This window comes from Pholcus phalangioides, unplaced genomic scaffold (genome assembly GCF_987345545.1).
Source record: "Pholcus phalangioides strain wild (caught in Gottingen) unplaced genomic scaffold, Ppha-v1.0 ptg000022l_1, whole genome shotgun sequence".
Classification (NCBI taxonomy): Eukaryota; Metazoa; Arthropoda; class Arachnida; order Araneae; family Pholcidae; genus Pholcus; species Pholcus phalangioides.
In genome coordinates this window covers 37,329,772-37,344,319 of record NW_028301615.1, presented here as the reverse complement: position 1 = coordinate 37,344,319, position 14,548 = coordinate 37,329,772, and the positions used below count along the sequence as shown (strand labels likewise).

Genomic DNA, 14,548 nt, shown 5'->3' with positions numbered 1-14,548 from the left:
CCTCAAAACGTTCAGACTCTACTAAGAACATCAAAAACCTCATCAATGTGTTATTATTCTGCCCTCCACAGTTGTCCATAAAAAGTTACACAATCTTTCCATCTTCCATCCATATATTTTTTCAAACAGAACATAACTTTATTAGGCCCTTTGCCTCCATTTGTTTCGTCATAAACAAACCTTTCATTTTACCATCTCTTAGGTTATGGATATATATCAACACTCAGCTGCCTAAAATAATAGATATCTTCCATTGGAATCCGAGATAAGGATACAGTAGCCATATAGTCAATACACAGACAGAAAATATCGCTGTTTTCTTTGCAAAGCTCTTTAGCTTCTATGATTGCATCATAAAATTGTTTGCTCCTTTTCTGTACTAATAATTAAAACATAATTACATAATAACGACTACTACGTTTTAAACAAAAAACAATAAATAACAAAACACAAACAATGTAAACGAAGAAAACCTTCTTAAGAAGGTAACTCAACAGGAAAACCCTGCTGCCACCTGTTAGGGATCTTGAGAACTAAATGTAAAAAAGGATCATGTCCAGGATTTGACACCTTTTTACTTTTAACATCCGTTTTTTCTCAGCATCTAGAGGCGAGACTTGACCCATTTTAAGATAAAACGATGCGTTGGCGTCTCTATTACACGAATTCATCAAAACATAAAAATTGGAAAAATGTGACATGACCCCTTTTTACATTTAGCGATTCAAATATGGATGTCATATATTTCTAAAATACAGCAACCGCCAATTAAAAATGTGATTATAAAAACTAGAGATAATGTGATAAAATATAATACAATGGCCCTAAAAATATTTATGGTTGTTTCACTCTAAGTATGGATATAGAGCTTCTCGATTCACCCCAGTATGTTTATCGTATTTCTTTTTAAACTCGTCACTTGAGCTAGAATTTACTACGCCCCCGGGGGTAGGCTATTCCATTTATAGATAAAATCTTCCTTAATATTTATTAACGACCTCCCTGAAACCTTCAACTGTACCACTAGACTTTCTGCCGATGATTGCGTAATCTACCGCGCCATAAATCACGAGTCAGACTAAGAACTTCTCCATCTCAATTCCGTCTCCCAATGGTGCTCCCCATGGCAAGGGCCTCTCAACATCTCTAAAACGGTTCTCATGAGAATTTCGCGTAAACTCTCACCCCTTTCGAATTTTCATACTCTATTAATAACTCCACCATATATCCCAGGTTTCCCAATATAAATACCTCGGCTTTATCATTTCGGCAGACCTGCGCTGGAATAAACACATCGATTATATCTATCAAAAATGTCTCAATAAATACTTTCTCCTTCGCCGCAACCTTAAACTTCTCTGTTATCAAACCTATATTTTTCCAGTCCTCTCCCAATGCCTCCGAAATTTGGGACTCCTATAAACTACTTGAACATTGAAGGACCGTACGCAACAAGCTTCTTATCTTACAGATGGCATCACGACACATAACAAGCATTACACAGAAAAAAACTGCACGTCAGGTTTCACTACACGTACACACACATTCCCGCATGTACCAATTCGTTAGAGGTTCCGCAGAGGAATATGGACGAGGTGCATGTGTGGTTTAGTAGTAGTAGTAGTAGCTTCTTATCTTAAGGAGATATCGGTCAATAAACTGCTGTAAAACCAGACATGGCCCAGGCTCTGTCCCATGAGAGGGGGGGGGGAGAGGGTTAAGGGATATAAGCACTGTACCCCGAAGGGTTGGGCTCCGTTGGAGAGAAAATAGTGCATTCAATAAATTACTGAAATTCATCACAAATTATGAATAAATTTCAGTTTAGGGGGATGGGGTGAATTCCACCGTAATGTGTTGGTTATGTTTGCCTATGTGGATGCGTGCGAAGAAAGTCAACATTTCAAGACTGATCACTAGAACCCGGATTATATGCACTAAAAAAGTGGCACAAAATATGCTCTAAAAATATGCAAATAAGCAGTTAAAAATGCAAAAATATGCAGTTAAAAATGCAGAAATATGCAGTTAAAAATGCAAAAATATGCATTTAAAAATGCAAAATATGCACCTAAAAATGCAGAAATATGCAGTTAAAAATGCAAAAATATGCATTTAAAAATGCAAAATATGCACCTAAAAATGCAAAAATAAACACTTAAAATACAATATGTGCACTTGAAATACCAAAATGTGCACTTGAAATACCAAAATGTGCACATAAAAGGCCAAAATGTGCACTTAAAAGGCCAAAATGTGCACTTAAAAGGCCAAAATGTGCACTGGAAATTCCAAAATATGCAATAAACACCCAAAAATATGCATTAGAAATCTTGAAAAAGTCAAAAATTCCGAAATATGTATAAAAAATGAGAAAATATGCATTAACAAATCACCATGCAAAAAAAAAAAGCAGATGTGTTTTTAAAATGCATCTTTTCTATTTCTTAGTGCATATGTATTCATTTACAAAAAATATTCCCTCATATATGTACACCGCATGCGCAAATAACTTATACATGTTTTTTATTTAGGAATTTTTTATTTTCAGTTTATTGCAGCTGCTCAATAACGAAAATAGCAGTAACAAAAGAATTTCGACGCTATTTTCTAAAAAAATTCAACACTTTGACATATCTCTAGAAATAGCCTCATAATAAAACGGTTAATATTCGTAAAATACTTTATATAAATGTGTATCAATTAACTAAATTTCACCTGCAGGGGAAAAAAAAATCGATATTATGAAAATATTATGTACAATATTTATTTGGAAAATTAAAAAAAAAAAATTGAGTGAGCTTAAATAAACCTTCAAAAATATGCACTTATACTGAAAAATCTTTGATTTTATGCATTTATATGCATTAATGCTAAAAAAGGGCAAAATATGCATATATGCATATAATCCGGGCTCTAGTGATCACGCACACAACTTCTGATTTTATCTTAAAATTTCTATAACAATTTCATCTAATTTTTATGGCGTGTAGTTTAATCGCGGGTAAATGTGACAAATATAGCGAAATTTATCAACCTTACCGAGATGATTGATGATTATGCATAATAACCGGTTCATCACCGTGTGCTTGTATATATTCGCCCCCTCAAAGCACCGTCACTACACCATCTGGTGGTAAATTTCGGAACTAATTTTGAATCTCATTTCTTTATTTTCGTCCTCAAAGCTCCACAATTTTCTGATTAACGGCAAGTGGCTGTAAAAGATCGCTCACAACAGGGTAGAAACGTTATTATAGACACCACACCTTATCCATCAAGGGTGCTTAACCTTTACGAGAGTGCGGGCCACTTCATGGTGTTGAAAGTGTGTATGTGTTGGAGGCCACTTAAATTATCTCAAATAGCACGACAAGGTCACTTTAGTGATCCGGAATTTTGTCGCGGTTAACTTGAGTGATGTGGAAACACACGGTGGGCGGCTTAAGTGCTCTGAAACTATGCCGTGAGTCTCTCACGTGATTTTTGTATGTACGTATATGCCGTGGATCCCTTAAATCATCTGGAAATGTGCGGCTTCGTTTAGTTTCACTGAATAGCGTGACAACAATGAATAAGTTCTGAGGTCGCGGGCCACATTCGGCCCGAGGGCAATAGTTGAGCATGTATGCTATACATCGTGGGAGTAATTTTAATTTTGAAAAACTATATAGATCAAAAATTCCTTATTTAAATAAAACTTCCAATGTTCTAAAAGATAAGAGAATATTTCTGAAGTCAAAATGGCGGACGTGTAACACGTGCGTACGTACTTTCTTTTGTCTCGGACCTTATCAGAGGGGAGTGATGATAATGCACAGAAACTGAAATAGTTATAATGGCGAACTGAAGTTTCTCAAAGATTACGGAGTTAGGGTTTTTCCCTTAATCATAATAATGATGATAATGGTAATAATAATAATAAAAAAAAGGAACTTATCGTCACCTGACAGACATCTTATCATCACCGTCGTCGTCGTCGTTCGCAACACACACAGATGATTCCTAACAAAAGAAATACGTATTTGCGAAGCGTTGTTGCCTCCCGATACGATACTAAAGTCCAATGACGAAAATGTGTTGTTCGTCCCGCACGGCTACGATTATCGCTGGCGTGTTAACTGTAGTAAGTAAAGGATTAATGCTAATAATTATTATTTTGATCAATGACAACAGTAGGAGAATCATATATAATAATTTTTGATTCCTGGATTATCTCCTAACTTGACATGGAATCAATTTTTGTCTTTTCAAGGTGGAGGGACTGCGAGGTTTAATATGGAATTTCGAGATAGCCTTGCTCATCGGTGGCCAAGAGAGCAATTTCTCCTACACACCTCCGGCTATTATTATTAAATCCATCGAAAAAGACCCGTATGGTGAGTATCGTTAGTGATGGATATTATGATCAGGGTTCGAACCGCCGTTTTGGCGACGCAGTGCTGCTCGGCTGTCTTCCTCAAGGAAGACACAGGCAACTGCACCATTCATTCATTCAAACTTAGCACAACTTCGGTTCGGTCAATCGCCATTTGGGCAATTTAATACCTAGCACGCATTCCTCTACGGAATTTCTAACGAATCGGTACGTGCCGGAATGTTTGTGGTCTTAACGTATTTGTATTGTCGGAGTTAAGTTTGTTTCGGGTTCTTGGTGGTGCAGCCATCTCTGCCTTCCCTATTTCAAAGTGAATATGGTAAACGTTTGAATTTTCATGCTATGTGAATATCGTGTGTAGGTCTTCGAGAGACTTTTTCGAATGAGAGACTGGCCCGCATTCACTCCTTAAAGTTGGAAACTACAGAAAACTAACTTCAGCTAATCACCATTGTGTCACCAACGACGTCCGAACCTGGATACCCACCATGAAAGTCCACCATGATACCCACACACCGCACAGTGGCGCAGTTTGCTACTGTTTAACCACCTAGACCTCCTTATACCACATCATGGCCCACACCGTTCTGTCTCAAGGAAGAGATGTAAGCAGGCGGTCGAAGAAGACCTGGGACGTGCTGGGAAAATCACCTAGACCAACCATGACTCCCTTCTCTGTTCCCATAGGGGATATAAGCTAGATACCCCGCGTAAAGTGTGGGCCATGGTGGAAGAACCTCACTATACCCGGCCCGAACAAGTTCCCACGGGTGAAGAAAACACTACTACTTAACCGTACATGAACCTCGTACGCATTCCTCTGGTGAAATGTTTAGTGCTGCCATCTGTTTTTTCAAACGGTGAGTGAATTGTAATGGTTGAATATTTGTACCGTTGTACGTTTGTTGCTCTCTGCGGCAAGACTTTTTAACAGGGGATATCGGCCGCATTCACGTCTGGAAGATGGGGATGGCCAGCACACCAGACAAGCATGACCAAAACAACATAAATACGTTAAAGCCAGACACACACATTCTCACAACGAATTCCGCCATGTAACAGATTCGTTGAAAATTTACCCAGAGGAATGTTTACGAGGTCATGTGTGGTTGAGTAGTAAATAGCAGCAGTGATGGATATGAACATTATAAATTTTTGAATTCCCTTAACAGCATGACATAACTATGGCAATAAAGGGGGCCATTCAACTATTACGTCAGCAGATTGTTCAGAGATTTTTAACCCCCTCCCCTGTCATCCGAAACTCCTCTCTGCAAAGTCAGTAAATCCAAAACCCTTCATTCCCCCCCCCCCCGATCCTGACGTAATACTCGAATGACTTCCTAAGCAGTCTTTTGTTAAGCTGGTGGCAATATGCATGATGTTTTTGTCTGATATTTCTGTGTTTAGTTCTTTATGCAATCGCCGTGGTGTCAATTTTGCTGAACCTTTTGTGGCTAATATTCGCTGGGCTGCTACTCTATGGGAACTCGGTGAGTACTCCTCGAATACATCAGTTGATTTTAAAAAACGATAGTGAGGGAATTTTTTGAGAAAGGCAACAAACAGTGACTATACACCGCCATTACACTATTATAGCACGCTGATGAAGTGAAACGAAATAAACAAGATATGTTATGAAGAGAAAAGGGGGGGGGGGAGGGGGTTGGCCGCCAAAGGTGGTAGGGGGGCAGAGCCCCCTAGTACTGTATATAAAATACCATGTCCTGACTGATTCATCATCGCCGAGCCGAAACCGCTGAAGCTATAAATATCAAATTTTGTGAATAGTTTTTTTCACGACGTAAAGACTCACTACTCACTAAGAAATGGTTTTTCCATATTCGACAACCTAAGGGCGTCATAAGAGGATGTGAAATAAGAGGCTATGAAATAACCCCCCCCCCCCCTCCCCCCACTTTGTAAGTTTTCGAATGAGACAACTTTTGTAAATGCTGTCCTATAAATTCGTAACTAGTTTAAAAATTGATAAAGTAAAACGCATATTTGAACGCAAAAAGTAGTGAAAAAGTATGGGGGGAATAGTTTCGTTTTTTCTTTTCTGTGCAGGAAAAATAGTTCTAATTTTTGTCGATAGAGGGCACTGCACGGAAGAAAATCATTGGGAATATGCACATGAGTCCTATCAAATAGGGTGTACGATTAACAGCCCATTTCTGAATTTTCCTGTTACTACCGTTTGCATAAGGTTCGTTGATGTTGGTGAAAAAAAACAGTATTGGTAAAGTTGTTTTGTCTCAGCCAGCACCTCCTAGAGATAGAAAGCCTCCACAGTCTGCTTGTGACGTTAGTCCTTTTTCCCCTCAGAAATATTCAGGGGAAAAAAAAATTCCCTGCAAGGCCAGTATCATCGTTGTGAGGAAAAGAAATGATCGGGAACAGAATTGGCGATTTCCATGCCCCACATCCAATCACTATGTGGTATTTGTGAGGCAATCAGGAAGATTCTACGCCAAAATAAGAAGAAACGAAATAGGATGCTGTGTTTCAAAATGTGGCAAACTTGCTAGGTAGTCTTAATGACGTTTATGGCAAACAGTGCAGGGCCATTCTATCTCCAGGAGGTGCTACCTCAGCCCAGACTGTTTAACCCCAGTCGACTGAAGCTTCACGAACGTTTCAGACACAGAGAAGATTGAAGGTCCATGTCCAAACAATCTTGTCCGATTTACGTGCAGCGCTCTCCATCGACGAACATTTTAACTATTTTTTTCCAGTGTCAAAAAAATCCCTTTTCGTAAGAATAAATTGTTTCAAATCACATTCAACACCAAGTCCTTCAATTTTTATGAATTTCTAAATTATTTACAAATTTAAGGAATACCCTGTTTATTTTATGAAAGTGGGTGTCGAGATATTTGAAATTTACAAATGTTTTAAATATTCAGTTCACGAGTATTAAAAGCCAACCCACACACACAATTCGGGAAGACGGAAATTAGTCGCATATTCAGGAATTCGACACCTTTTAAACACCTCTTCCTCATAGGCGGAAGTAGACTTGGAAGTCTGGGGGCGGGGGCACGTGGATGATGATGATGTCAATTCATATATGCATTAGATCAGTCGAGTCCACCTTTGACGTTGGGGGAGGGGCGTGGCAGCATTGCCCCCGTATCTCCGCCCATGCTCTTCCCGTACAAGAGCTTGATATTTCTTCATAAAGTAGATAGAAGAAACACGTGTGTAGCTGTCTCCCTCTTCTTTCCCTCATCGGGAATTTTTTATTGATAACCCTGAAAAAAGGGAATTTATTTTTCCCTACAGCATTTTTTTCCCCTTTTTTACCACAACATTATTATTATTTCCTCAACATTATTATTATTTTCCTCCTTAAAAACAGGGGAAAACATATATAGGGAAAGGGGTATCTGGGGGAGGAAAAACATTCTCCACTCATGTTTCCCCTATTTCCTGAATGTTAGGGAAGATACCAGTTTCTGGGACTTACCGCCGGTACTTCAACTTGCGCATCATTCGGGGGAGGATCCACGAGCCAGAAGGTGCAACACCCTCTTCCCCAAGGTCAAATCTTCTTCTATCTACCGCCCGGTAGATTGCTACCCTGGTCAAGTTTACGGGATGGTGTGTGAAGTTGTCGTTCGTTTCTGGATTCAGACACGGAATCACCAAATCTAAACCCTGACTGGTGCCAACAGTGCTTCAAGGTTCAGAAACTATCTAATAGTGAACGATACAGGCACTGCGCACTTCGAATCAGCCCTCTACTGATTCTCGACTCGGGGACTTATCCCCGTCTCGCTTCCTGAGATCAGTACTGTCAGAATTGCACGAGTAATTTAAACTGTCCTTTAATAATTTCATTCGTATACCCCTAGGGGTTGCGTCCGTACTTTATATATCGTTCGAATTCGTCGCCAAAAACCTGTACGTGAAGGGGGGGGGGGAGGTTAAAATAATCACAATGTGAATGAGATGAAAAATAAAATGAAAAGCGTAACTTTTGTCCTCTATTCTTGCGGGCATGTCACAATATGCAAATAAGCTCGAAATAAATCGATTCGCATCCGTGGGGACGCGACAATTGGGGCTCGATTGACTCTCTTTCTCTGTCTCGCTGAATACCCGACTCGATTTATGATGCCTTGTTTTCACCTCATTTCTCTTTTTTTCTTTCCACCCTTTTCAGACAATGAAGAAGAATCTGATGTGGCCTTGGTTATGTCATACGCAAGTCATGCTGTTGCTTTCGGTGTTCGTTGGCGTGATGTACTTCGCGCAATACAGCGTAGGTATGATATAATGAATGAGGCGGAATCACGTATAAAGGCCTATTCAAGTACTAAGGTGTTGCGGGAGCGTTTGTTCTCATCTATATATATATATATATATATATATATATTTTTTTTTTCTTCTGTTCCCCAGCAAATTGAAGGATACCGTCCAGAAATAAAAATGAAGCGGGTTGCGTATTTTCGACTTGCAGTTGGATACTCTGGATGGTTTTATATATGGCCGTTGATGATGGTGAGTATATCGCGAGTCATGACAAAAACAAAAAAAGAGTATGTTTACATATATTCAAAGGATTAACAGCTCGAACTTCTAACAGAATAAGAAAAGAAAACCACTGGCATACAGCCAATATTCTCTTATAACGACTTGTTTCTCAGATCAAAAGCACGCAGATTGATGCCACCCCCTGATGATGCCTGGCATAGCAGAGATTTATGACAAAAAAAACCAAAGTAAATATTCCCAAACAGTGAAAAAAAAAAAAACCTGGATATTTTTCAAACGCTAATAGTGAAAGTTATTCCCTAGGGCATTTGGGTCCATTCAAGTATTACGTCAGCAGAATTTTAGCCATATTTGACCCCCTCCCCCTTGTCAGCAAACGTCAGCAAAACACTGATTCCCCCCCCCCCCCCCCACCGGTCAGAAAAATTTCGTCAGCAGTTTAGAATATTTCATATCTTCAAAAAAGGATGGCTGATGACGTAAGCAACCTTCAACCCCCCTCCCGTCATCAAAAGTCAGCAAATCAGACCTCCCCCACCCCCGATAATGACGTAATACTTGAATGACCCCTTTCGGACAAGATTGAATAGTCTGACCCCTATTTTCAGCACTAGGGCCATCCGGATTGAATTTTCGATCGTGGAATGGGATGTCATTGCTGTTGCAGTGGTAAATCATATTGATAACAATAAATACTGAGACGACTTTGGAAAAAAAAAAAAGTTTGTTATCTACACCCTGGAATTGAACCCCGATCGTGTACCAATCGCAGAGTTTGCGTGTTATATCGATGACGTCAACCGTTATTGACGTACATCATTATATTGTCGCTCCTAAATTGGGGAGTGACCTGGCTAATAACTTTACCACCTTCTCTTTCGCCATTTTATGAGCCACCTCAGCTTACAATGAGCTATGAAATGTGCATCATATGGACCGAACATTGATGTGATAACGAATCAGGCACGATGTTTATTCCTGCGATTCATCTTGTGCATTTGTCAAGAGTGTTGTTTCAAGTCTAGGATATTGTTACGCGTCTAAATAATGTTTTGTAGGAACCAAACTTAGCCAATAACTCTTCCTTGATCTGTTTTTTAACGATTTCTGAGCCATAATTTTCAGCGGCAAACATGTTATTTGATCAAAGATGGACGACGAACCCGATCTCATTTATAGGTGCCTTAATGACTGTTCAGAAATACTGTTCCTGCGGGTAGGGTTGAAGACCCTTTAAAACCTATGCCGACTCGTCCGCCATCTCTGAGTGTAAGTGTGATGTCAGTGTTATCGCTATACTACTATTACTACTAATAGTGTTATCACTATAGCCAATCGCTGTTCCCTATGCAGTTCTGTTCTATTGATTAGACCTGGGGTTCTCATCTCAAACTTTTTCTACCCACGGAACCCCCTTTTCCTCTATTCAATGCTTATCCGCGAGCTTCTCTGGCTCCTCAGACCTGTTTAACAAGGAATCTCTTTGAAAAAACTTTTGTTAGGGTCACCGCTCCGTCGTGTCTCTGGCAAAAGTTGGAAGCCCATCAGAGCGCCGCGGCACACGGTTTGAGAACCCCTGGATTAGACGTCACTTGGACCGGCAAAACTAGTTGTTTGTTCAAAGATGAGGGGGGGGGGATGAGTTTGCAATCTTTTTACCTAGGATATGGAACCTACGGGTTAGGTCAAGTCAGCTTTGGGTAATGACAACACCTACTAGAGAACAAGGCCTCCACACGAAGTTTGTGACGTCGCTGAAGTAGGCCATCTCACCTATAGCCATTGGATACAGCAGGCCGACGCATGCGCCTTTTTGCAGCATATCCAATAGCTATAGGTGAGATGGCCTACTTCAGTGACGTCACAAGCTTCGTTTGGAGGCCTTGTTCTCTAGGAGGTGTTGGTAATAATCACTAGGATGTGGATACACGGATAAATAATCGTAAGGACAAAAAGGAGCCGTGGATATTGAAAGATTGATCACCCGCTGATCTACCATAATTAAGATGGTTCATCATCCTTTCTGGACCTGTACATATTGTATGAAGTGTGTTCAGAAATATTTGTTCTTGTGAGGTATACTGACACAATTATGTTTTCCATTCCTGCAGGTTATCTTTAGTGTATACGCCGTGAGAAGAATTGCTGACATATCAAGGGAACTAAATCGAGTGAGTAAATGCTCGTTCAACTTCTAAATTTTACGGTAACTGCTTAAATAATTTCATTATTTAAAAAACAATATATATGAGCTTAAAACGAATCGCTAATGCAGTACTATTTCCTGCTGAAGTGAAGAAAGGTAAAGGGTACATTGTACCAGGGGGAGTTGGACAACTGAAAATTTACTTTACTTAAAATAATGGATGTCCGAATCAATATTTTACATGCCCAAAAGATATTCTCACTAAAATTACTTGAGTACGTATTTCATATCTATATTTTGCTATTATAAGTACGAAAAACTGCGTTGAACTACGTTCCTGCTGGCACCTATTGAATAAAAATAAAACTATGTTATATATGTAATTCCCAACAAAATGAAGTGGTTGTTGGTGTTAAACTGATGCGCAGAAATGAACAACACGTGGTATGTGAAACTATTTTTTTATTTTTATAATGCATACTGGTGTAAATACAGTCGAATCCCGTCATAACGAACTACAAGAGACCGGAGAAATCACTTCGTTAAAACAAAATTTCGTTATATAGGAATTCCAAACATCCATTGTCCCTATGCAAACTTATCTGGAAGATTGGAAAACTGTTCGTTAAAACGATATTTTCACTATAACGGTATTCTTAAAACGAATAATCTAGCGCCAAACATAAAAGCATATTAATCGGTATTTTGCCACATAAATTTACACCGGTTCAGTATATAAGAATGAAAAATTGTTAATTTCACATCATATACTGTTCGTTTTCACGTGGCATACCAGTATGAAACCAACAACTAACTTTACTTACAAAAACTATAATAGATAGTTTATTTTCTATTTGATAGGTGGCAGTAGAGATCATTGATTTTTAGGATAGATATTTTTGCGTAGGAGAGAAATGCAAAATGAATATTTTCTGCAGTTTTAGACGCAATCACAGCATTTTTATCCCTTTCGGACAACTTGTATAGTGAACAATGAGGGCTATATAATACATAATTTTTTATAGAAAGAAATATTTTTGCGTTTTTATGCAAGCTAAGAGAAGTCTTTCCTCTTCTTCCGTGAATACTATCAGGAAAGATTATTTCGCTGGAAGTAAGGTTTTCCGTTTTCCAAAAACGGCTAGTTGCAGTGTACGATTCAATTTTGTGAGCGCAGTGTATGAGGGCTCATGACCGCACCGGGCTGTGCTATTAGGACCGTGAAAATATATATCGGAATGCGTAATTTTTTTATTTTGTTTATGCAATATTGTTGGCCCAAGGCCTATACAAGAAGACGTTGAATACGTTTGCATCATGACTGCCAAAGAAAGCATTTCAATGTGTATGAATGTAGGAATGTGTGTGTATGAATGTAGGAATGTGTGTGTATGAATGTAGGAATGTGTGTGTATGAATGTAGGAATGTGTGTGTATGAATGTAGGAATGTGTGTGTATGAATGTAGGAATGTGTGTGTATGAATGTAGGAATGTGTGTGTATGAATGTAGGAATGTGTGTGTATGAATGTAGGAATGTGTGTGTATGAATGTAGGAATGTGTGTGTATGAATGTAGGAATGTGTGTGTATGAATGTAGGAATGTGTGTGTATGAATGTAGGAATGTGTGTGTATGAATGTAGGAATGTGTGTGTATGAATGTAGGAATGTGTGTGTATATATATATGTATGTATGTGTGGGAACACTTGCATTATCGTCTATGAAAAAAATTAAAGGAAGAGAGTGTTTACAAAATTTTATCTATTTCTCTCCCCGTCAAGTATGCTGGTCAAGCACGTGGTAGAAATAAATACATGTCCGGTCCAATTTTTTTTCTCCAGCGTGGCTTCGCTAATCGCTTATATACCTCTTTGGGACAGAGTGGGAGCCATGTTCTGGTTTGGTGGTGGTCAAAATTTTTACATGCCATGGGCATGGTGGGCAATAGATTTGTCCAGCCCCCTCGAGGGGTGGTGCCGAACCTCTTAATGTCCATCTTGTGATTTATCGTAAAGCTACAGAGCTATAGCCTTCGACTTTTATCTGAAACCGATTGAACCGCATTTGGTTATATACCCGTATACTAATGAAAAAAATTATAATAGCATTGAGATTCGTTGAAAATATCGACAACTATTTTTCAGGACACAGCCGCACGGATGTTCCTGAGTACTTCCGACGTGCCGATTGGTCATAATCGTGGCAGCGATCCACCGCCATATTCCCCAACAGTAACGGAACCAGACGAAAGCACCAGGATCCTCCAGTCTGTGTCGATCTTCTCAAGCACACCCAGAAGGAATCCACCACCACCGCGACCGCCACCGCCGGCGTCGAACCTCAATCAAATCGGCAGATGGAGCTTCCACAATTTATTGTCGGACGACGTGATTCAGAGCGACACGACGTCATCCCACCAACAGATCAACAGCACGGTAACCACCCCGGACACAACTATGCCAACGGCAACTGAAACTGCGGCAACGCCATCAGAAGAGAATAACCTTAACCATGGATATCAACAGAACCAAGGGAATCTAATCGATAATTAATTCAGTCGCGGATCGCCAGCCATTTAGTTTGATGCTCACTTCGAGCGAAGTCTTTGAATCGTGAACGGACCTTGTACATAGAAATATAATACATATTCATTCGTGTGTAAGAAGGTGGCTATTGATTATGCGCTGCCATGTAACCTAACTTTACACGTTAGCGCATATTGAATAGGCTCTTCTTACATGAATCGATGCATGTTCGTTGAGCATTCCTTTATGCCATGCGAGGAGGAAAACATGGTGAAAGTCATGTCGATTCCGCTTCGACTGCATTTAGAAATTCCGTTTCCAGAAACGTCTCTTTCTGGTCATTTCGATCCCATTAGCGTCCTGTTAATATTATTATTGCATAATGTGATCTCTTCCATTTCAGAAATAAAGCCGTTTTTATTGTTATAATCTGAAACAATTTCAAAAATTGAATTTCCATTTGTGTTTGGTAGCATTTACGTCACTGAAACTTTTCAAACCCTTGGGGGGGGGGGAGGGAGGAGGAAGGGAAAGAACTTTTGGAGAAATGACATGTGCGTATTTAAACTCTACCCATGTTACTCTATGGATATTATTTTCTTAAAATATTTTGTAACATTCGTTTCAATACACGTTCGCGTTTCTGGCGAAACTCAGCATAATAAGGGATTATCAGCCACATCTGATAATCTCTAGACACACTCCTGTGCCACCCTTAAGGGTATGCAGTTAACATTCCTAAATCGGACGCCGCCATCCTATTCAGTACAGATCTGACTGGGCAAGGCGGAAATAATTCCCGAATCGAGGGCCTGCGGAGGTAGATTCGAGGGGGTGGTGCCGAACCTCTTAATGTCCATCTTGTGATTTATCGTAAAGCTACAGAGCTATAGCCTTCGACCTTTATCTGAAATCGACTATAGCTCAGGCCTACCACAATGAAGTGATTTTTATAGCCTTCGACCGCAGGGCCCCCTCCCCCCGTTAACGTGGAC

The 14,548-nt window shown here is 39.6% G+C and overlaps 1 protein-coding gene across 1 annotated transcript; it reads left to right on the top strand.

The window, feature by feature from the left end:
• The first annotated feature begins 3,972 nt into the window (after positions 1–3,972).
• On the top strand, positions 3,973–13,988 carry LOC149070371 (uncharacterized). Its single transcript, XM_089249841.1, has 7 exons — positions 3,973–4,126; positions 4,256–4,379; positions 5,789–5,871; positions 8,550–8,648; positions 8,786–8,887; positions 10,993–11,052; positions 13,173–13,988. The coding sequence occupies exons 1-7, from the start codon at positions 4,067–4,069 to the stop codon at positions 13,578–13,580; spliced, it is 936 nt and encodes a 311-aa protein (XP_089105967.1). The 5' UTR covers positions 3,973–4,066; the 3' UTR covers positions 13,581–13,988.
• The last annotated feature ends 560 nt before the right edge of the window (positions 13,989–14,548 follow it).

Coding starts and splice junctions, on each gene's coding strand:
- LOC149070371 (XM_089249841.1), top strand. CDS start 4,067: ATGACGAAAATGTGTTGTTCGTCCCGCACGGCTACGATTATCGCTGGC. Junction 4,127..4,255: donor TCGCTGGCGTGTTAACTGTA/GTAAGTAAAGGA, acceptor TGTCTTTTCAAG/GTGGAGGGACTGCGAGGTTT. Junction 8,888..10,992: donor ATATATGGCCGTTGATGATG/GTGAGTATATCG, acceptor CCATTCCTGCAG/GTTATCTTTAGTGTATACGC.